This window comes from Chlorocebus sabaeus, chromosome 25 (assembly GCF_047675955.1).
Source record: "Chlorocebus sabaeus isolate Y175 chromosome 25, mChlSab1.0.hap1, whole genome shotgun sequence".
Classification (NCBI taxonomy): Eukaryota; Metazoa; Chordata; class Mammalia; order Primates; family Cercopithecidae; genus Chlorocebus; species Chlorocebus sabaeus.
Genome location: NC_132928.1, coordinates 81,297,998 through 81,322,848, shown reverse-complemented (window position 1 = coordinate 81,322,848; position 24,851 = coordinate 81,297,998). Strand labels below are relative to the sequence as shown.

Here is a 24,851-nt window from a genome sequence, read left to right as displayed (position 1 = left end):
ATTATCTGACTGCCTGTCTTCCATTCAATAAAGCAAGTAATCAACATAAAAATGTCTCCCCCCTCCCCAGGCTAATATGTTACTTTACACTTAAAAAATACAAGGAGTCTATAAATATTTTCATTTCCTTCAATTATATCAAGAACTGTTTTTGAAACAGAGAAGGCAGGGATGACTGGGAACTGGTGTGGGGATACAGAGCTGGAGGCCATGCGAACTGTGTCCCCTGGAAGGGTGACTGCTATCATTGGGCATGCGGTTGTCACGTGGAAGTCCAAGTCCACAGAAACCTATTCACTGTCTGCTGTGAAATACTGAGATTATTTTCTCCCCAGGGAATCCATTATCACACAGAAATGAGAAATGGCACATGGATAAAAATAATAAGAGGCTGTACTTATTGCCAAAAAAAAAAAAAAAAAAAAAATCCCCAGTACTGCACAAAAAGAAAAGGATTTGGAGTCAAAAGATCAAGATTCAAGTCTGAACTCTACCACTTATTCCATCTGTCACTTTGAGCAAACCTATTAGCCTCTCTGAGCTGAATTTCTTCATCAAGAAAAAGAGAATAATCATTGATGACATTTAGTGGGTGGCCTGTATGAGCCATGTGCTTTACTATATTATATACGATCTTTCTATCAAAATGCAAAGTAGATATGATTAGTGCCAATATATAGGTGAAGAAACAGTCACTCAGAGAACTTCAGTGACTTGCTCAAAGTAACGCCACTAGAAAGAAGCAAAGGTTTTGTTTGTAGCCAAGTTCTGACTCTAGCAATGCTATTAGTGCAACCTCTGATAAGATGTTTAAACTCTTTAGACCTACTATCTGCTTTACCTCACAAAAAGCATATAAAACCTAATTTCTAGGAGAGGTGATTTGAAATTCCTCCATACTGCAATATTACCAACTTACGTCTTAAAGGAAAATGGCTTTCCTCCATTCTTCCATGTCAAATCTAATTCTATGTCTTCAGAGACTAACAAAAAGAGGATGTACTCTCCTCTTTGTATATAATAAGAACAATGTAAATTAAGGAAGCATAAATACATAAGATAAAAGTATTACATTTTGAGCATGTCCGGAGTGGCATAATGATGATGAATTCTACTTATTCCGCAGCAATTCCCCTTCTGCGTGTAAACCAAACACATTCAATACATGACACGTGAGTTGATCATGAAACCTTGATTACCTTTGCTTCATTATCTCATGTACTCTCCCATGCTGGACACACTGTTCCTCCAATTCTTCATTTCTTCTCTGTAACTTTCCCAATTTATCATATGTATACCTTTTTTCTTGACTGAGTTGAGCTATTTCAGATCTAGAGAGGTGAAAACACAAAAATAATAGATGTTAAAGGTTCTTATTACTAGGGCATATTGTTAGTATATAACCTTAACATTATCTTAAACTCCGTACTTAAACATAATAGTATAATGAAAACTATATCCTTTGCAAAAGAAAATATTTCAGAAATGGCAAGATACATTGTAGAGACTCACGTGTTACACAGAAAAAGGAATAACAACTTATTCTAATAGAAATGGCTTCCCTAAGGAACAAGACAAAAATGATAATGATCAAAACTCTTTTTTAAAAGACTATCATTCAATTAACAAATACTTACTGAGTGCTTGTTATAGGCCAAACACTATGCTGTCAAAGAAGAAACCCTAGGCCTAATTTCTATCACAGAATTTCTTTTAATTAACATAACCAGCTGAATGGCACACGGTTAAAATAAAAATAGTTCTTTAATGGTTAATTTTATGTGTCAACTTAGTTGGGCCATGGTGCCCAGACATTTGACCAGACATTATTCTGGACATTTCTGTGAGGGTGTTTTTTAGATGATATTAACATTTAAATTAGTAGACTTTGAGAAAAGCGGATTGTCCTCCACCTCGGCGGGCTTCCTCCAATCCACTGAAGGTCTTAATAGAAAAAAGATTGACCTCCCCTGAGCAAAATGGCAGTATCCTGTTGTTTGTGTCTTAAATGACAATCCAAGTCTCAAAATTTGAAGATCAGAAAGATGTTTATCCAAGAAAAATTATATTCCTTTCCTTGTATTAAGTAAACTCTAAATTTCTGCCTACTGCCACCATCTCCTCACGCCCTAATGCCTAATCAGTTAGAACGGAGAGTTTAAAACTCTTGTACATTATGAGTCGTTTTCAGGTTAATAATTGGTTTGTTTCCTGAAGACTCCTGACATAAAATTAATTCCCTTCAAAGAAAGGATTCTTCCAGTAGGCAAGATAGCCTTTTCTTCCTGGTCAGGAAAGGATTTGGATTTGCTAAGGGAAATTTTACTTTACAAATTGTTAATCCCAAGGACCAGGCTGCTCACGTGTATGGGGCAAAAACTCCTGCTTTTAGTTCACCTCATTCTTCATTTTGTTTTCATCTTGGTTCAAATGTCATCCCACGGGAAGCTTGCCCTGATTAATACCTTGCAGTTCTCAATATGTCAGCATGTTTTTTGAAGCTACCTCTAGCCTTTATGCATACATTAGCTTATAATTTATTCTTTTAAATTGTGCTCTGTGCCTTGTCTTTCCTACCAGATTCTGTATAAGAGCATGGATTATCTCATTTTCAAGTTCAGATCAAGTGTTCAATCTACATTTGCTTCTCTTAATAAGAATCTACCCATATTTGAAATAGTCCAAAAGGAGTTAATAATGACATGTTTCTCCTTTCAGAATCACATACAATACAAAAGAATTTAGAGGCAGTTATAATAAATTTTTGATCTGGTATCCCTTCCAAGATTAGTATCTCCTATCATACCATGCACTAAAATAAATTCCAAAAGAAGAAAAAAAAAATCCTTAAACCAGATTAGAAAAAAATGCAGAACACTGATCTTTTCTCAGGCACTTTCCAAGCAAAAGGCACTTTTTAAAAAATCACAAAGAAAAAAATAGATTTTACAATACAAAAATACAAAACTTTTACACATAAAAAAATCATATATTTAAAATATATCCTAGGGTTGTGTGAGAGTATTCATTGTAGCACTGCTTCTAGAAACAACCTTTCTTTGCAACCCATAATCTGGAAACTTAACCAAGAAATCTATCCACAGGAGCCTGGTTATGTTACTTATTAATCTGATAATGTGGCTATTTATAAGTGATATTTATTGATCTAAAACTGTGACATATTTATAAAAAAGAGAAAACATTAAAAGTCAGCATGTATGATGTGATTTCATTTTATAATTTAGAAAAATATTTTGACATGTATACCAACTATTAATACTGATTATTTCTGGATAGTAGGATCAGGAATGTTTTCTCTGTTCTTTATTCATCTTTCTAAATTTGTAAAATAGATATGTGTTTTATTTTTTAAAAATAAATTCATTCTGATTTTGAAACAAAATCATAATAAAACAAAATGTAGATGTCACTGGTGGGGGAGGTTGTGTGTAGAAGGAACAGGGAATATATGGGAATTCTGTACTTTCTGTCCAGTTTTGCTATGAACCTAAAACTGCTCTAAAATATAAAGCTTATTAATTAAAATCAATGTAAACAACAGGAAATTATTTACAAAAATAAGACAAACATTAAAAGCATCATTTAATGAAACACTAACTGCACTCTCCATCAAAATTCCAATTAAAAGTATAAGAAATATTTAAAATATCTACAGAAGAAACATAAATGATCAACAATATTTACAACATATTCAATTTCACTATTATTCAAAATATAGCACAACAAAACCAGATACTACCACCAAATATTTACTGCATGCCACTGTATAACAAATAGTGAAATCCATCCTTTACATTCATGATCTCAATTAATCCGATAAGGTACTTGTAAGGGTTTATTTTCTTTTCTCTGTGAGGTTAAATATGAAGTTTAATGACTTGCCTAAGGTCATCCAAGTAGGCAAGCCCAGATACAAATACTACTTAGTCCACCTCTAAAGGGGTCGTTCCACCCACTGTGCAATATTGCTTCTCATTCTTTTTAAAAAAATCTCACTTCTTTGTAATGTTATTTACTAATATGGCTACATATACAGTGATTAGAAGTTAGTGTAGTACTTAAGCAAGGTAAAACACATTAATACCCTTAAAAGGATTCATAGTCTTGGACTAGCAATTAAGGAAACAATCAAAAATTTAGACTTAGGTACAAAGTTTTTGTTGTATTATTAGTCATAATGGTTAAAAATTAGAAGCAACTTAAGAGCCTAATAATTCTTATCCATGCAAATCATTTAATAAAGTTTTGTTTTCAGAGTATTTACTGATATAGAAAAATGTTCATTAGATATCAAATGAAAAAGCAGATGCAAAACTGTATATACAGTGTAATCTCAATTACAATATAAATGTACACATACATACACACGAAAAATGACTGAAGGGAAATATGTCAGAGGTAAGAAGAGTTATCTCTGGATGGTAGTGGCAGGAAATTTTCCTTAATTCTTCTTTGTATTTTCCAAATTCCCTGCATTGAGGATGTCTTACATAACCACAAAAATACAAATGTTATTTATAAAGTACATATCACTATCAAGTGTGTTATTGCAACCACCTTTTCTTCTGCTTCGCATATTTTTGTTTTTTTCTTTATTTATAATTGTAATTTGCCTACCAACTTCCATTTCTCAATAAAAATTTGACATATATGCCTGCACGTCATCCTTTTTCTGTCTGGAGTTCACGATATATTCCTAGAACAGTAGTCTGCAAAGCTCAAAGAGCAAACTTACAAGTTTTCTGTTAGTTTGGAGACACATTTCTGGCACGATTATCCTGTGTCGTATAAAAGGATAATTGACTCTAATTCATTTTCACAGAAAATTTAGGCAATTTCTGGCTTTGCAGAAGCATGAACTTTCCCCTGTATTTTTATATCAGTTATATTGTATAATTGCATTTGCATGAAATATATTTTACTACTACATTTCAGATTAAAATGATAACTGCTTTCAAAGGGAAATATAATATCCTAATTTTTTATCCTTTTAGGTTCTAGTTTGACTTTTGGTAACAATTAGCAGAGGCCAATATCAGTCTCCTCTTGTAGAAAATATAATTTTTATAGTATCCCAACCTAACATCATGTAAACATGTAAAGGAAAAAAACAGTTCAACCGGGTGTGTGTTCTTCACCTCAATTAAACTCACACAGTTGGATACCTACTGTTGCCAAAACAGTAATATAATTTATACATTATAGTCCACACAGTAAAACTACACTAAAAGTCATTTAACAATATTTATAACACCATAAAGTATAGTGTTAAAATATATGAACTGCAATATGTACCAAAATTATAAAATTTGTTTCTCATCATCAGTGATTAAAACCAGGATCATTGCTCTAGCCTCAATACTCACAACCCTGGTGACAGATTAGAATTCAAATCTTAATGATCAATTTACAATTAACAAGATAGAAGTGAAACAAATTAAACCAACCATTATATATAACGAGACCCCATGGACTCCCATTGTTCCTCTTAATTACAAAACGCAAATCACAAATACACAATGGGCAGTGTTAGACATCAGTCCACAAGCCTGACAACCCAGAAAGTGACAATGACAGAAAAGAAAGCAGCAAATCCACATAGACCCTGGTTCTACGCTCTATCCGGTTCTTTTCAATGTGCAAGTGGTGGAAGCTAAACCCTAGCACACACTTCTCTCCACTCGGTGGCTGGCAGAGGCTCACTCCTTGCCAGCACCCACTCCTTCCAAGCTCTCCCAGGCCAGGTGTTAGATAGCACTGCAAACCGCACTGCAATGTTTCACTGCTGATTCATCTAAGTGCGTGGGGAGAGAGAACGCTTCCTTCACTTTGATAAAGAAAAATCACAGTTGTACCAAAGCTATTTAAATAGCTCCGTGTACCTCCCTCAAAAAACAACCCCATAACTGTAATAAGCTCTCAGAGTACTGGGGAATACAGAAGGAAGGAGAGCGAAAGTTTATGTGAGCTTCAACTAAAATCAGCCAGAATGTCTGCCTGGTGCCAATTAAAAGCAAAATGGAATTAATTCTCTTGCCTGATGGTCAAAAACAAGCTATATAAAATGCACAGAATCGGCAGTTCACTTTAAGTTTAAAATGGGGCGTGCCATTCACAAATGCCAGGGTTACAGACACCACTACATGCAGTGTGGAGTACACTCAGGGCGCAAACTACTGTGCTAATCACTATGGAGGCTTCCAGAAAACAGAAGCAGTCATCACTGCCATAATGCGACTTACGGTCTACTTGGGGAGAAAACACATACAACAGACCCACACACGGAGGTACCATTTCAAAACATTTTCACAGAGCAGCGGAGCAGCCTAGCATGAGGCTGGGGCAGAGCAAGGGTGTACGTGCCCACCGAGCCCGCGCGGTCAGCTTTCCCGTCATTCTGCATGGGCTCCAGTCAAATGACTAGACCTGTTTAAAATCTTGTTTTAAATGGTAGGAATCCATTTGTTTAGTTGGTATTTTGAATAACATAAGACTCTTAGAGTAATGTTGCTAGTAACAGAGGAGGGAAAAATATGTCTTAATTATTGTTCAATACAAAATAAATACACTTACTTTCAAGAAAAATTTTACTGTAATACTCTGAGGAAAAGCTGGACCAAAATTACCATACAGATTGGATAAATATAAAGTTGGAGACTGAGTTTCCACAATGACAAAACTTTGGAAACTCCAAGATTTTCCTTACCTCAAAGCACAGGGAAAATTATCTATCCCAATAGTCTGGCATGAGGTATGCAGAGGACACTCCTGGAGGGCTTCTTCAGGGTTTACTACATTAATAACTTGTATTTTAAAAGAAGCAGTTTGAGCCCTTCAAGTTTTGTAGGTGGTTTCAAAGCAGAAGGTAACATCAACATGGAATGTTAAATTTAACATGAATGAGTTAATTGAAAATGTCATAGTAGGAAGCCAGGGAGAAACGAAACCGGAACTAAAAGAAATTAAGAACAACCAACCCTAAAATCACAATTTGTCCTATTCACTACTCTCTTGTGAGGTGCACAAAATGCACTTTTCGTAAGTTTTAGGGGTGCTTAAGAGTTTTAAAACTAGTAAGTAACAATTTATCAAGTGTTTACTACTTGCCAGGCCTTGGTTGAGACAAATTGTAAAGTTAGAGTAGGTGCCTGTTTTAATTCATCAGAGTTACAAAATACAACTAGATCCATGACTGTTTTAAAAAGGCTTTCATTGTGGCATAGACTTATGTCCATCAGCAAATGACAGTCAGACTTTCCATGGCAAAGACAATAGCTATGTAAAGTGATACCCAAATTTCAGTCAAGACCCTTAAAAATGCTATTGTGAAAACAACCGCAGCTAGTGTGTATTACAACGTGTCAGGCATTGTGCTAGGCACTTGATAACGTGTATGTACGTGTATCTACATATATAATTCCAATTCCCATAACAATCCTGCAGCATGGCTTTGGAAATGTTTTTACAGAAGGAGAAGCTGGGGTTTGGGGAGATGAGGCCATGTACCCAAGGTTACAAAGCTCCAAGTGGGAGAGTGAGATTCAAACCTAGTTCCTCTGAATTGCCACGTGTTCTTTACTGCACACTGCCAGTCATCCACAATGGAACAGACTGGCATCAAAAGTCAGATCAGGAGGTGCGAATAGCACCACACCTATTTGTTTCATTCATTCATCATTTATTCATTAAGTGCTATCTATGTGTCAGATACAAAAGAATACATCCAATTTACAAAGCAGTGTTCAGGAGCTGGAGGAATGAGAAGCAGGAGAAGCAGTAGAGGTGCTGAGTTAGACCAGTACAGGCCAAGATGACAGATCTAGAGGAGGAAAAAGAGGGCCTAGGGGCAAAGAGTAAGTTAACTGTTACATGCCAAGGACGCTTACTTCTCTACGGAAATTTAAAGGTTAATTTTTCCTTCCCAAACTTTCTCATCATAACTACTATGACTTGAATTTTCTTTAGCAATAAATGTAAAATATTATAATCACTGTAAGAAAGAACATATACTTTGGAACCAGAAATATCTAGGTTAGAACCCTAGCTCTCCCACTCACCAGTTATTTAAACAGTTTTGGTTTCCTTATCTGGAAGATAATAATTTCTGTCTCAAGTTGTGGTGAGAATTAAATAATATATACCAAGCACCTTTTTGTCTCTTTTATATAATAAATTTCCCTAATTATGTTTCCTTGGAGAGCAAGATCAGTCATCATTCACAAACCAATTTTAGACCTAACACATTTATATAAAACCCAGATTAGTATCATTTTATCCCTAAATGATATAATCTGGTTTGTTTGCTTCTAATAAATTACTTTTGGACCTATGTGGTGCAAATCAAGTATTTCTGGTTAAGAATAGCTACTGTAGATATTTTATGGGTCTCTTTCATGACCAAATCATTTAGTTTTCATGGTCAAAGCTCCTTGAAATATCCGGTATTTTGGCACCTAGGTTTTCCCCTACCAAAATACAATCTTAGTATATGCCAGGAAGGTGCGCATGTCAGAGTACATTCTTGGTGGTTACAGGAGCCTCTGCCTTCCTGTGAGCAGGGAGAGTTGGATGCACGAGCCCTCTGATTCCCCAAAAGATTCAGGGATGGGGGTTCTATCAGCTAAGACAGATTGTTGATGCAGGATCCCAAGATGGAGCTCAGAGTGATCAGATATGCCCTGATCCTCCCGGAAATCCTTTCCGAATGAAACATCTAGGTGAGCAGTTTGTTTGCTGAGACATATTTCCTGCTCTCAATAGATCTACGTAAGTTTCAGAAAAATCCAGAAGAGAAGACACACAGGCTATTTTTTCATTATCATACAAAGTAATATGTGACATCGTATCAGTTATGTGAATATTGCCTTCTATAGTTCAATTTCAAGTGATTCTGTCCAATGTCATTCATTGACAAAAGAAGAAACTATAGTCCAAGTACGTCAAATACATTTGTCCAAGATGATTCAGTTACTGTCGGAGCTGAGATGAGGAGTCAGGCTTCTTGCAGTTTAGAATATAAAATAATTCATTCATTGAGATAATCTGACTAGAAAGTGTGTAGAAAAAAGTCATTAAGATTCCAATCAATGGATTTATAAAAGAGTAGTATGCCTATAAAATGAATGATGGCTGTTCTATTAAAATATAACAATTTTAGGGAAGAGAAGAATAGTTTTGGTGTGTTTATTTCAAAGTACCATCTACTTCATTTTTATATATACACATTTCATCTGTTATCATTTAACCTAAAGATAGCTTTTGTGTTCATGGTGAATTGTAACAATAGATTAAAATGTGTTAACCATACCAATGTAAGATTTTATAACTGCTTGATTTATCTGCATCTTTATGTTATTACCATATTTTCTTTCCTGAAATTTCAGTTTTCAATTCTGAACATTAAAATGCCAAATAATAGTACACACATCATCATGAAAAAACATAAAAGTGTATGGACAATTAAGAAAATGTCCATATGTAGAAAATATTTTCAAAGAAAACATCAGCAGATACTTAATTTTGACATTATAAAACAGTGTAAATGCTGTTTTTTAAGGAAAAATTAGAGTAATCACACAAACAGTGCTCTTGAAAGTATTCTATAACATCACCTACCTGGTTTTTTGAGAGATTTGTTCCAGTTTCTTGGCTAATGTACAGCATTCTTCCTTTAACTTTGTCAAAAATGTATTCTGGGAGGTCAGCAACAAATACTGCTCATTTTCTAGAAATAACAATAAACCCCCACCAACGTAAGATGTTTATGGTTGTCGATCTGCAGTGCTTCCATACATAGAGTGGTAAAGTGTTTAGACCCCTACACATTTCCAATAAGCCACTAGATCACCTTCAATGTCCTAAGTCAAAGGACTTATCATCTGGAAAGACACTCAATCTTGGGAGTCGTTTATTTTCAACATAAGTATACACCAGAAACATTTTTTATCAGACCAGCTTGGTGTAACATTTTGACATGTTAATAAAGTGTCAAATACCTCAAGTGGAAGCATAGACACTTATATCTTTGTAATATGCAAGATATTATATTTTAATTTTGACAATTTTACTATAAACAGTGTCAAAAATTCTCACAACCAGATAATTCAAAACTAAAATCATCGAGGAATTCTCTTCTACACTGTAATTCATGCTTTGTTTCATATTTGCACACATGGTTTACTACCACCCCTCCCCCCAATCTTGCATACACTTCTCTAATTATGAAGGTAAAAATGTGTATTTTCTTTAGAATTTCAATTTCATTGTCAACAGCATGAGCTTCAATGGAGATCTGGTCAAAGAAATTGAAAACGGTGTGATTTTGTGTGTGTGTACAAAAGGAAATGTTCTTAAGGTGGTTTTAACAGTTAAATACACTCTAATCTAGTGCTCAGATTCTGCCCAAGACTCTGATCACTAGGATCATGCTAGCAGTGGGAGCAAACAATAATTTATCCTCCAATTTCCTCTTTCTGTTTTTAGTGGAGAAACATCTACTAAACCTGGTGAATTTTTGTTTCTTCTGGCCAAATGCTGTTAGAAGAAAATCTCTACTGAAAGTGCTAGAGGGAATTATGTGAGTCAATATGACATTTGCCTCTTCATAAGTAAATAGATTATTTAATGGCTTGCATGTTAGCAATTTTTCACCCATAGGATAAGAAATAATTTTTACCGTACCATCAAATATAATATATATTAATACATTAAATCATATGAAAATTACCTCTAAGCATAAGTTTTAAGAGTCCTTTATTTCTTTTCAATTTTAGCCAATGATTGGCCAAAAGCATACAGCATACAAATCAAAATAAATCAAGGCACTAAAATTAAGCAACATTTTTCTGGAAGAGACAGGATCAATTAAACTTTTGTTTTAATAGTACAATCAGTGTGGAGTATGTGGTGTGGAATTATAATGACTGACACTGTCTTGTTTTGACTAACACTGTCTGTGAACACACAACTCAAAAGTGAAAGAAACTACATAATGCTCTGACTGAACAAATCAAACTGTCTATTTTCAAAGTGCATTTTACTTTCAAATTAAAGGTAAAGAGTTACTGGCCAACTCAGTCTGCAGAATAGTGCCAATGTGATGAAAGATGGCAATTTTTAGCCAAGCTGCCAGCTGTGGTCAATGCCTTGTATTAGTGAATTTTAACAGCAGTTGTGAGAACTTGAAGAATGCAAAGGATTAAACATCACTCTAGATTGGGTTGGGGGAGGTGGGGAAATCATACAAATGCTAAAAATGTTCGAAGCTGCAAAGATTAAATAAAGGAACATATCAATTTGGAGCCACTGAATTACATCCAGCTGCGACAGTGAATTAAGAACCGATTAATGGCTAAAGCTTTTCTCCAGTTTGGATGCTGAAGCAAACTCATTAGGCTTTTAGAGTAGCTATAATGTGTGTACTGTGGGAACTGTTCAATGCTATTCAGGAGACTCTAACTGTAAGCTCAGAGCATTTCCCGCAGAGCTTCTGATGCTATTTTCTTTATATAACATGTGTGCCTGAAAACCCAGCCAAAAACAAGCCCTTTGTTTTTCTACTTTGTTGTGGTCTCTCTCAGCTTTACGTTTCTTGAACACAGGTAAATAAACTCATAATCCAGATGGTGCAACAGATGTGAGAGCAGCACTCTGAAATCAACAGACAGTGGGCAATACTTTCCATTTTCTCTTTTAAACGCTAACTAATATGTAATTCGGAATCTCCGGTGTAGTTAGCATCTGCTCCCTTCGGCCAGCCAAAGGTTACAGGTGTTCCTGATGTCATTTCACAGTAAGGCGTGGGCCTGGCTTGTGAGCGAGTGCCCAGGCTCTAATCTTTCCCTACCACCTACCAGTTTTGTCATGCTGGGCCTCCATTTGCTGTATCTTCTGTGTCAGCTCCTGCTCTCTTTGCTGGGCCTGAAGGGCTTGGGCCTTTGCTTCCTTGCTAAAGCTCTGCTGAATGCTATCTTTTTCCTGTCTGCAAAACAGAGAGGAGACATACAGAAATTTAATCTGCAGATGCACAAACCCCCACCATGTCCCCTATAGACCAGAGAGAGCTGATACGTAGTAAATTGTTAAGCCTAGGAAGACAATGACCTTTCTATTGACCCTCCCCCACTTTAGAGGGAAAATCCAAACAACTTTCCATACAATGTTAAATACGTGCCATGAATGCAAATGGACTAAAGTATGCAGTGTCAAAAAATCATAACAACTAAATAATGGTATTTTGTAACTTTAAAACACAAACCTTTTTTCTCTAACATTCTTAATATTTTACACTACCAATGAATCTTTCATCTTCTGAGTGGTCAATATTTCCTAGAGATACTGGAACTCTAGGAACAGCATGATTCGATCCTTAAACAAAACTTAAATTCTTAAAACTAAGCTTTGTAGACCACTTCTGTTTTCACTCGAAACTTAAAATGGAATCTTAAACATAATGCAGGAGCCTCTATCTAGAGGCGAGTAAATGATTCTGCAGTGCCACATGCATGTTTTCACTAAATATCTTCACACATCAGGCCATATAATGTGAATATAAATACGAATATGAATATGAATAACTTCCCCCAGCACTTCATAAGAAAATCCCTCGTGGGTCACAGTGAAAGAAACTGCAGGATGAAAAGCTTCTGTAGTCAGACAACAGCCCATCGCACTGTGATAGGACACTGACCTATCCCACTGGGTCAATAACCCAGCACAGTGGCTCCAAAGAGAGAAACTTCCTAAACAATTAGAATCTGGGGAATGCAAAGGACTTCAATGCTGGCAGCACTGTGGACACTGACAGTGTGTGTGTGCATGTACATGTCCCCCCCCCCCGCACACACACACGCACACACACACATATTAGGATGGTTCTTCAAACTCTAAATATGGGGTAAGTGATATGAGGGTTTCCTTCAATTAACTGACTTAGTTATTTCTAACTCCTGATCTCCTTGTGGGCATTTCTCATCCATGCTGCTTTAGTTTACTAATTGAGATATTTACTGCTTACTCTTTGCCAAACTAAAAATAAACAATTCCATAAAGCTATCACTACTAGTCTATGTACCGCTGTGGAACTTCAATTCACTGGCTTCTAATTATAAAGCAACATAAGGAAAGCCTGTATTAAAATTGGTCAATGCATGTGGTAATGTTGTAGCGTAAAATTCTGGAATGAAAATACACCCACACCTCACTCAAATGGAATCATCGGGGGTCCATGCTAAATGTGAAATAAGGTCCTGTCTGGTACTTCTAATAACACCTCCCCCCGGGATGTGGTCCATGGTCTTACGTCGCACTCAGTTCCAAACTGGTATATACAACAAATGGACAGTCAGACTAGGCTACGTTTTGCCTCCCCAGTCACACCATGTATTTTCCAGTCATGGATCCCTGCATATGTCTCTTCCTCTTCCCGGAAAGCCCCGCCACCTGCCCACTCAATCCCCCTGTAAGATGTATACATACCACTACCCCCTTCAGGCCTAGCTCACAATTCTTCCCCTCTCCTTCCTCCCTCCTGAATTAACTATTCTTCCCGCAATGACCTCAATATATGTTGTGTACAATGTACAAAGATAGTATGTATCACACTTTAGTTATTGTTTTACATGCCTGCTTCCTTTGTCATCTTTGTCTCTATACCCTCGGCCCAGCTCAGTGCTTGGCACACAGAAAGTGGGCAGTGAATATTTCAGGATTGGATGTTGTTATACTCTTGTCATAGGGGAAAGGAAGGCTGCTATCTTTATGTGTAGCTGGAGAATCTGCTTAAGTCTTACACGAGGAGGCAAAAACTTTTCAGACATGTTAGAAAAAGGTGCTTGGAAGAGAATGGTTCTAATGGCTCTGCCAGTTGGAGACCATGCTGCTAAAGTAATCAGCTTAAAAAAAGCCCTGTGGACTCTATCCATCCCCAGGTCAGACCCCCCGCTGGGGCAGGAGACAGAGATAGAAACCTGGGGCTCTGCAACCCCTAACAATTGGGTGACATAAATGCATTCTCCAATGCCAATACCCATCTGGGAGTGAGAGGGGCACTACTAATAATTATATGAGGATAAGAGTCATAACTGAAACTACCCATCACAAACTGGTACTTACAGTTCCCCAGTGTAAAGGGGTTGTCAATCTCACCATCAGTTTTCAGAATAGGCTGCCTAATTACCGATATTCTAAATTGACTATAGGCCAGGCGCGGTGGCTCACATCTGTGATCTCAGCATTTTGGGAGGCCGAGGCGGGTGGATCACTTAAGGCCAGGAGTTAGAGATCAACCTGGCCAACAAGGCAAAACCCTATCTCTACTAAAAATACAAAAATTCGCTGGGAGTGGTGGTGCATGCCTGTAAACCCAGCTACTTGGGAGGCTGAGGCTGTAGAATCACTTGAACCTGAGAGGTGGAGGATGCAGGGAGCAGAGATTGTGCCACTATACTCCAGCCTGGGTGATAGAGTGAGATTCTGTCTCAAAATAAATAAATAAAAATAAAAAATAAATTGACTATAGAAAAGAACTGTCATAATTGCAGTCCTTTTTATAAAATAAAACAAGTTAACAGACTTCTACAAACAAATGTTGAGTTACATACACATCAACTGATGTTTCTTGAATCCTTCCCCAACTTTCCCTCTATTTGGGACACTATACATTATGTTTCATTGCCTAGAAACATGATACAGTCTTGCTTTCCAACCTCCTTTCCCTTCCACTTTCCTATGTTGCCTTCTCTCCCCTCTTGCAGGTTCTTTCTGACTTGGTAGGCTTTTTATAAATTCCCAGAATGTTAGAACTAAAAGGGAACCTCAAATGTGTTTCATCAAACCCTCTCACTTTACAGTTGGGAAAAAAAAAAAAAAACCTACTAAAAAATCCCCAAGGGTCACAAAGAATTTGAAGTCTGCTTATAGGTTGCACAGTGAATGATTTACAGGCAGAGGTAGGATTAAAATATTTTTATCTAGGGAAACCTATTTTATAATACTCTGGAGCTCGGGTGTGCAATCTTTTGGCTTCCCTGGGTCACACTGGGATAACTGTCTTGGGCCACACATTAAATACACTGAAACTAACAGTAATGATTGCTGATGAGCTGAAAAGAAAAGAAAAGAAAAGAAAAGAAAAGAAAAGAAAAGAGCATCACACACACACAAAATCTCATAATGTTTTAAGAAAGTTTACAGTTTGTATGGGGCTTCATGCAAAGCTGTCCTGGGCCGCCAGCTGGATAGCTTACTCAGCTTGCGGCCTCGATGGTTTTGAATGCGGCCCAACACAAATTCATAAACTTCCTTAAAACATTATGAGATTTATGCACGGGCCTTTTTGGTTTTTTTCCTTTTTAGCGCATCAGCTGCCATTAGTGTTAATGTCTTTTATGTGTGGCCCACAATTCTTCCTCTTCCAGTGTGGCCCAGGAAAGCCAAAAGATTGGCCACACCTGCTCGAGAGGTAATACAATAATGGATTCAAAAAATTGTCAAAAGCACTTACACATTCAGGGAACGACTAGAGAAGAATGTAAATCAATGCATTAAAGATGTATCATAACTCTCTTATGTGAAAGGCACTCTGCTAGGCACCGGGTCAAATAAAGAAGACATGCTCCTTGCCCCTAGTAGGGAGTTCAACGTGGCCAAAGAGAAAGTAGATGGTAAAATACTTCGTAAGAAAGGTACAAGGGGGAAAATTTACCAAAGCATAACAAAATGAGAGTCAAATCCAGCTGGGAGTGAGAGCCTGGTGAAGGAGAGTCAAGCCAGTCTCTCCAATTGGTTTGCTTTAATTCCCACTCAAAACACTGAGTAAAAAAGAATTTCTTGTTAGTTATGGAGCTGAAATATTTATTCACAATCACTCAAAACCAGAAACAACTTAAATGTCCATCAACTGTTTAACGGATAAACTGTGGTATAGTCTTACCACGGCTAGGAAGAGTAGAAATAAAAAGGAACAATGCTACATACAGCACTTGGTTGAACCTCAAAAGTAGTACACGTAGTTTAAAAAGCCAGACACCAAAGACATATATTATGATGTCATTCACAGGCCATTCAAGAAAAGTAAACACTAAGGGACAGAAAGTAGATCTGTGTTGCCAAGATTTGGAAGTAGGAGAGGGGTACCAGGGAGCAAAAGAGCACAAGGACACGTTTTAGGTTGATACAAATGTTCTTCTATGTTATGACTATGATCTTTCCACAATTCTATATATTTGTCAAACCATCTTTACCTGCACAGTTAGAAATTGGTGATATTTTATTATACTTAAATTTACCTCAATAAAACTGATTTTTAAAAGGAGCAAATCAGTGGCTCACACCTGTAATCCCAGCACTTTGGGAAGCTGAGGCAGGTGGATCACTTGAGCGTTGAGCCTAGGAGTTCAAGACAAGGCTGGGCACCTGGTGCAATCCCATCTCTACAAAAAAATGTACAAAAATTAGCCAAATGTGGTGTTGTGTGCCTGTAATGCCAGCTCTCAAGAAGCTGATACAGAAGGATCACTTGAGCCCAGGGAGGTCGAGGTTACAGTGAGCCATAACTGCACCACTGCACTCTAGCCTGGGTGACAGAGTGAGACCCTGTCTCAAAAAAATTAATTAATTAATTAATTAAAGGAGCAAATGATCTAGAGTAGGAACATCCACCTTTATTCTCCAAGTTATTCACATCACCTGCAATCCAGGCATGTGTGGGCCATGTCAATGTTTTCTTCACAAAAATTCAGAATTAAAAGGAGTCAACAAGGACTGGCTAGGCCTCAACTACAGACTACATAAACATGGAGGCATAGTCACTCCTTTTTACCAATTATAGTTCTGGTTGATTGCATTTTCTGAAAATGGTCACAATGATATTTACCATCCCGTTTTTTAGAAATGGGACTGAAGCATTAACCTTATATTTTTGATACTCAACTTTTTCATATCATTTATTATTTTAAATCTTGCAATTTAAAAAATGTTCATGTCACAGAGCAAAAATGATTTGTTAAACAGATTTTTTAAAGTGTATTTTCTAATGACGTTAAATTTAGCTCAACAATGACCCTGGGACAGAAACAATGAAAGGCTCAAGTCTGGGAACAAGGACTGGGTAGTTGTGGGGCTGAGGCACCAATCCCACCTTCCATGTTCCTATTCACCTTTTTACCAATGTCTAAAGTTCCAGTGTGAGACATACAACTCTTTTGGTTAAAAGGTGTTTCCCTTTTAAGATAAAATATTGAGAGCTTTGTGATAGTAGCATCTAGGTATGAAAAAACTTGTGAGAATTTATAACATGCTTATTGGCTGAAAATCATTAAGGAATACAGACAGAAGGGGCAGGGAGGTGCTGGGTACTGATGTGAGTTTAGACAGAAAATGTACATTTGTCCCAATATTGGTGCTATTAGCTTTGATAGCTTGATTAACATCACTGGTGTACCAGATGATATTCAATGACTGGCCTCCAGGGGGACAGGAAATCCCTCTTTTGTAGTATTTATCAATTTTCAGTGTAGACACTTCCACCATGCTCTATTTTAAGCTACCAAAGTGACATCCCTGAATACCAAGTTGGGAAGAAATACACATAACTGGCTCTCATGAGCTGGTACAAGTCAGACTCAGCAAAACAGTAGTTAGGTGAGCTCTAGCAGGCTTCTCTACCGTAAAGTTACTGTTTCCTCTTTGTATCAGGTTGGTGCGAAAGTAATTACCTTTAATGGCAAAAATCACAATTACTTTTGCTCCAACCTAATAAGTAAGAGGTAATTTGTTGGGAGATGCCGAGACTACGCAAACCTCCTATTCTTCAGCGAGCTCTCACCTAATAGTTTTACATCCAAAAATGACTTTTTTGCTCCATCATTCTTTCTCTATTTTTTAGTTAACATTGTAATATAAGAAAGAGCTTTCCCTTCTCTATCATTTATTAATTCATTAATATCAGCATGGAGTCATGGGTTCATATCATATTCAGTGGGTTATAATCCATTATGATTATTATTTTTATGCTCAATTTATCCCGAATTTTGCCAGGGGGAACCCTTTCAAGGTGGTTCCTACGTGACATATCTCTATTATTCTTGTGACTTTCTATCTCCACAAAATGTTGCAGGCTCGTCTTGTAATGTCCTTGTACCAGTCTTGGAATCAGCATTTGAACAAGCAGCTCTTTTTGTGCCTTTAATGGAGAATGGTATTTAGAAACCAGGATCTGTCACTAGGTGGTGCTCACTGCTACTGCAAAGTCATTGCTTCTAGGTCACCTTGGTGGACTAAGTCTGGATATGAATATACATATAAGTTGATAAATGTGAATATAAATATAAATGTTTATCTGTATCCTATATGAATATATGCATACACATTCATACTGGTCTTTCCAATTACAAGCCAACAACATACACAGAACCTTATCTCCCTTTTTTCCATAATTGTAATTTTTTCCTCAGTAGTAAGAAACTTGGTTCCTATTATCCTCAACATACTTATCTGTTTGTTCAAACTTGGAATACACAGAAAGTAGTTTCAAAATTAATAATCTATGGAAAGCAAATCTACTAGCAACTAGAATTAAATATTTGCTTATAGTTTTGTTTTGTTTTGCCTTGTTTTTTAAACAAATGTATAGGTACTTTTTGAGTTTATTCTCTTTGTGCTCTGGGAAGATGACACCTTGAGAGGCAATGGAGTACAGCCAAAACTCACAGAGCTAGAGGGTCAGAGTATGGCATCCACCACCTTATCACCTGTGTGACTATAGACAAATAACTTTCATCCTTTAATCCTGGGGTTCTTCATTCAAGCAGAACAAAAAATCCAACTTTAAAGGACTAATCATTTTAAGACGCTACCAATTACTAATGTTGACACATAAGCTAAGGTCCTTACATGCATTCTTTTATTTAATCCTCATACCAACCATAGAAAGTAGGTTTTCTTAGTATCTTCACTTTATAGGTAAGAAAATGGGGGCCTAGAGAGGTTATACAGTATGTTCATGTTCTTTAGTTCTTAAAGGTTATAGTCAGAAAATCCAGGGCTCTCTGACTCCACGGTGAATCACTATGCTTCAATCTCTTCTTTTATCAGGGATGTAGAGAAATGAGAGAAGGGTGAAAGGATAACAAGTTTCTATTTCAATTATCTCTATGGGAGTGTGCCATCTAATAGCCATATTATCCATCTTAACAGCCAAATCCCAAGCAACTAGTTCTCCTTCTTCTTTCCCTGCTGTCCTCTAGGCTATTAGATTACTTTCTCCTACAATGACACCATCAATTAGTTGTGTCCTTCTTAAAGACATATATTCACCTTTGCAAAAACATTGAAAGGTACCACAAACACATCTCCTGCCTCAAGTGGCCACAGACTCTAGAAAAGATGAGATGTGTGCATCAATCTGGAATGTGCATCAAAAATTGAGTCCATGAAGAACAGGAACCTTCATTTTGCTCAGTAATTTATCCCCAGAATACGGAATAGTGCCTGGTATACAGTTGTGTGGTCAATGTACATTTGATGAATGAATAAACAAATGAATGAATGATCAACTACTAAAAGACAGAAAGTACTAAGTATCCTCACAGGGGTAAATATCACCCTGTCTCCTGACTACAGTCAGAGAATGTGATAAGATAATCCCTATTTTTGCCAAGAATTTATTATTATTATTATCGGCAATAAAACAAAACAAAAACAATAATAAAATTGGTAGACAGCATGATGTCTTCCATGTTTGAGAATAACCCAAAATTCTATGCTTATTTACAGCTAACAGGGGCTATATTCTCTTATTTGAGTAAATGTAGAACTATTGAGAAGAAACAGAAAGGAAAACACAGGAATGAGATTCTGGAATCTCTACTTCCTTAAGTATGCAAAAGACTTAATGGCATCATACATATTTCCTGGAGTAAATTACTTCTATTTTCTTCACTGCAAAGTATGTCAGAACTTCAAGCACAATGTTGAAAGATGAGTTATCAGATCAGAGAATGAGTCATGTCTAGGGAAGAAAGCAGAAACAGAAAGGAGGTCAACTTCTTTCAAGGGAATATACACAAAAGGAAGGAAATATTTAACAGAAACATCTCTAAAAATAATTTTCCCTCCAAAAATGTTCTTACAGTATCTCTAAAATAATTTGAAAACTTACCTTCAAGGCAAAAGACAGTACAGTAGACTAGCTATTGCCTGTTTCTATTACATATGCACAATCCCATTTACTTTTAAAACAAAACCACAGACTCTTACTATCAACTCCAGTTACTATCGCATCATCCTTTGCATGTCTGTACTTTCTATTTTAAAAGGCACATTCAAATGCACCGACCTCGCTATTCTTCATAACATCTCTATGGGGCAGGGAGATGGAACAGATATTCCTGTTTGATAGATAAAGCATCTCAAACTCAGGGAATTAAGAGATTTTTCTCAAAGCCATGCAGTATTAGTAAGTAGCAAAGCTGGAATCCAATTCTGTCTTCCCACTCCAAGTCCAGTGTTCTTCCCATTCCATGGCACTGCCTCACATGGGGTTTGTTTAATCAAACAGTGGATTGCACATCCATTCAACAAATACTTAAGCAACTACTTTGTGCCAAGCACAAAAGTATGGGGATGCATCAGTGTGCAAGATGTAGACCACGGCCCCAAAGAGTCTATGGTCTAGTGAACAAAATAAACAAGTTTTGGGGAAAAAAAAACAACTCATGGTATAGTAAATATTAAAGTAGGGCTAAATTCCTACCATTATACAGGTGGAAAGGATAGGAAGTGGGGAGTGGCTGGGGACAGGGAGGAAGGATTTCAGGAAACTTAAAAAAAAATCAGAAGCTTAAAATATGAGTAGTAACCTGCTATACAAAGAACATAAAGAAGATTATTACAAGTGAAATGGACAGTTTGTGCAAAGACTCAGGGTGGAGAGAGAACCAGGTGCCCCGAGAATACTGCGAACGGTTTTAGCATGGCTGGATGCTGGAGGATATATGCTGTGGGGCAGCAGTGCGCAGTTGGTGGAGGGGAGATTACTGAAGAAAGACGAGACTTGGAGATGTAGGCAGGAGCCAGAATATGAAGCTATTTTTAAGGCCCTCGTCCTGAGGGAAATAGGGAGCCAATGTAGGGTTTTAAGCAGCGGAGTGTTGTGATCACACTCATGCTTTAGAAAGATCACTCTGGCTGCAGTGTGGGGAACAGATGGGGAAGGGACAACATTAGAATCAGGGAAAGCACTTATTACTACAGCAATAGTAAGAGCAATTTCTATAATGGTTTCTTTAGATATGGTAGATACCACAGGTAGATACTGAGACTGAACAGCCTCAGTGCATTTGATAATGCACACTTCATTACTTCTCAGTCTTCAAATGTTTTCAATAGCTCAGGGTGCCCGATGCATTAAGTGATTGTATGGGGCAAAGATCCTGAGAGAGTAAAGCGCCACCATATCCTACTGTACAACACTCAGTGCCCGATTAAATGATAAGGACAAATCTGCTACTATCTAAAATAAATTTGATCATGATTTTGCCTTTGTATCTTCATATTTTCAAAAATTCATGTTTTCTATTTCAATTTGTCTATATAAACTAATGACTTTGATGCATTCTTGGCTTTCATCTCTGAAAAATATCACTTGATCTACAAATTCCCAGTAACTAATCCTTCTGATGAGTAACTTCAAATCAGGTATCAGTAGGATCAACATGCATTCTAGTGGCATTTCTATAACATGTCAATGGAAATTCATTATTATCAAATTGTAGCATAATTAATTGAAAAGTTTCTATTCTATTATTAAAATGTTTTACAAATTAATTTCTAGGACATCTTATTAAATGGGGAACATGTTGGCTCCCTTGTGGCTATAAAATTTATTCAGAACTATGTATAATAGTAAGAATTATAATTTATATATTTTTATTATATTTTATCTCATGAGTATGACAGAGTAATGCATCATTTATCTAGAATGTTGAGAACATGTTCCATATACGAGAATTTTCCAGGTATTAGATCCATAGAATTCTGACCATTTGCAGTAGAAATATGTCTAAAATGTGTTAATTATGTCTCTGTTTTCTTAAGTAAACTATACCAAATACAATAAGCTCTCCTTAATAATTAACATTCATAATTTGAAACAAGGTAGGCCTACGTACTGTTGCTATTCCTTCTGCTAGTGAGCGCCTATGGATCATTGCTCTTTGCCAGATCTTTAAGTGCTTAATAGAGTGGCTAGAAACAGAAGGCACTCAATAATATTCATTGCAAGAAAGGTCTCAGATGTTATTCTAAAGAACCAAAAGCATACTGGTCTTCTTATAATTTTTTATTGGTTGGTTTGCTATGATTTGCTGCCATGTTTTTTGTTTCGTTTTTAATTTTTTTCCTTTTTGCTTTTTAACATCTAGAAGTGTGTCATGATAGTTCCACAGATGCTGCACAGACAAGTGCAAGGGCTTTGTGATCGTTACTTGTTTCTTAAAAGTGCTTTTAAATGTATACCTCAATTTACAGCTATATTTCAAACTAGCCAGAAGTCTAAGTTTGGACCAGGCGTGCTGGCTAACACTGGTAATCCCAACACTTTGGGAGGCCAAGGCGGGCAGATCACCTGAGATCAGGAGTTCCAGACCAGCCTGGCCAACATGGTGAAACCCCATCCCTACTAAAAATACAAAAAGTAGCCAGGTGTGGTGTGCGTGTCTGTAATCCCAGTTACTCAGGAGGCTGAGACAGAATTGCTTGAATCTGGGAGGCGGAGGTTGCGGTGGGCCGAGATTGTGCCACTGTACTCCAGCCTGGGAGACAGAGTAAGACTCTGTCTCAGAACGAAAAAAAAAAGAAGTCTAAGTTTGAGTACATGGGGAACTTCTGTAATAAAGATAGTAGAATTTTCATTATTGCTGAGACGGTGTGCCTTTGGTCAAACATCCAACATGCATGTATACAGAAATTACAGCTGTATTCTATGGACTAGTAACCTTGACTTGGCAACAAGACCACTGTAGTCCATTTTTAAAGTTTGATTGAGAACTCTGTAACCTCTCCATCTTTGCACACAATTCTAGAGGTAGAAAGCACTATATTTACAGAAGAAAAAAACCAACCTGAGCCCAAATTTTCTGATTCCTACTCCACTATTCTCACTCTTCTAAATAAAAAAAATTCTTGTTCTTGATACAATAATTAAGTCACTTTCTTCATCAAAACATTTTGACTTTTAGTCATTTTATGATTTAACATTATTTCTATTTGACTTTGTAGTACTTGCTTGAAACTATTCTTATCTACATCCTTAATTATTTCCTCTGCTTCAATAACCTGTATCTGCTGGATCTTTCTCTTCCTCTAGCCATTTCTTAGTATTCATCCTCACCATTCCTGTAGCTACAGAGCTGCCCTTTCCATTCCTGGAGACCTGCTTCTTCCAGCCTTCTAAATCTATCTTCAAACTAATTTCCACAAGGTAGCCTGCCCTGAGTATATTCAAACCAGAGGACTTTGTGCTCTGAGAAAATAAGTATAAGCAACTGAAATCCTAAAATACCCCTAAAAACAATAGGATACTTTCAGCCTTTATCCCTTCGCATGTAAGCTCCACTGCCAGCAGGGCACCTGTACATAAGGAGGCAGAAGTTTAGAGAACAGGCTTTGGTGTCTGCTAGACTTACCATCAAAGTCGCAGTTCCTCCATTTACTAGCTGTGTGCCCTAAGTCAGTGGTTCCCAACCTTTTTGGCACCAATGACTGGTTTCGTGGAAAATAATTTTTCCATGGACCAGAGTGGGGGTGTGGGGATGATTCAACTGCATCCCATTTATTGTGTGCTTCATTTCTATTATTATTACACTGTAACATATAATGAAATAATTACAGCACTCACCATAATGTAGAATCAGTGGGAGCCTTGAGCTCGTTTTCCTGCAACCAGACAGTTCCACTGGGGGTGATGGGAGACAGTGACGGATCATCAGGCATTAGATTCTCATAAGGAGCGCACAACCCAGATCCCTCAAATGCGCAGTTTACAGTAGGGTTAGTGCCCCGATGGGAATCCAGGGCTGCTGCTCTGACAGGAGGTGGAGCTCAGGTGGCCCCAGGTTGGGAACTCCTGCTCTAAGTCAGTCACATAACCTACGACTCAGTTTTCTTGAATGAAAAATAAGGTTAATAACAGTACCTCTCCTCATAGGACTATGAGGATATTACATATAAAATACTGTTAGTACAGCACTGACATATAGTCAGTTAAAAAATAGTAATAGTACTTATTTTATTATTATCATCCTTATTATTTCCTAGAAGATGACTACTCAAACTGGAACAATCAATATAATTATCTCAAAGACAGCCATGAGGAAAGAATAAAAATTTTCCTTGATTTACTGACATAAGCTCCACAGTGGGAGGCAGCATAGGCCAGCACTGCACACACAGGGCTAGGCTTCAGCCCGGGCTCCCCCATGTGCTAGGTGTGTCACGTCAAGGCGGATGCTCATCTCAGTGTAAGCCTCACTTTTCTCACTAAACAAATGATATTATCAGGATTATGTGAGAAGCTCCACATAAGGCAACTGGCAATGTCCAGCCCAGATCACCATTTGAAAGGTTCCTAAACTGTCTAAATCCAGTTAACAGATTAACAACAGATTGTTAACCCTAGTTAACAATTAAATCTAGCTATTTAATTGTCAAATTTATTTTCAACAGCTCTTCAACATATAAAGGCAAAGATGAGACAGTAAGATATAGAAGAACTTATTATAATGTGATGCTCATATATTTAATCATTCATCTGCTCTTCAAGTAATGGCCAG

At 37.1% G+C, this 24,851-nt stretch overlaps 1 protein-coding gene across 12 annotated transcripts in view; it reads right to left on the bottom strand.

Moving 5' to 3' along the window:
* The window catches only part of SDCCAG8 (SHH signaling and ciliogenesis regulator SDCCAG8), a 246,249-nt gene that overhangs the window by 76,309 nt on the left and 145,089 nt on the right, over positions 1-24,851 (bottom strand). For 11 of the 12 annotated variants that reach the window (XR_012091314.1, XM_007989963.3, XM_007989969.3 and 8 more), the window contains 3 exons: positions 11,874-12,001; positions 9,637-9,745; positions 1,200-1,331 (listed from right to left, as the gene is read on the bottom strand). Coding sequence is in view for 11 of the 12 variants with exons in the window: in XM_007989963.3 (XP_007988154.2) it covers positions 1,200-1,331; positions 9,637-9,745; positions 11,874-12,001 (369 nt within the window). In the remaining variant the exon portion in view is untranslated. The remainder of the gene's footprint in view (positions 1-1,199; positions 1,332-9,636; positions 9,746-11,873; positions 12,002-24,851) is intronic. The other variant, XM_073011882.1, reaches the window with a different exon arrangement.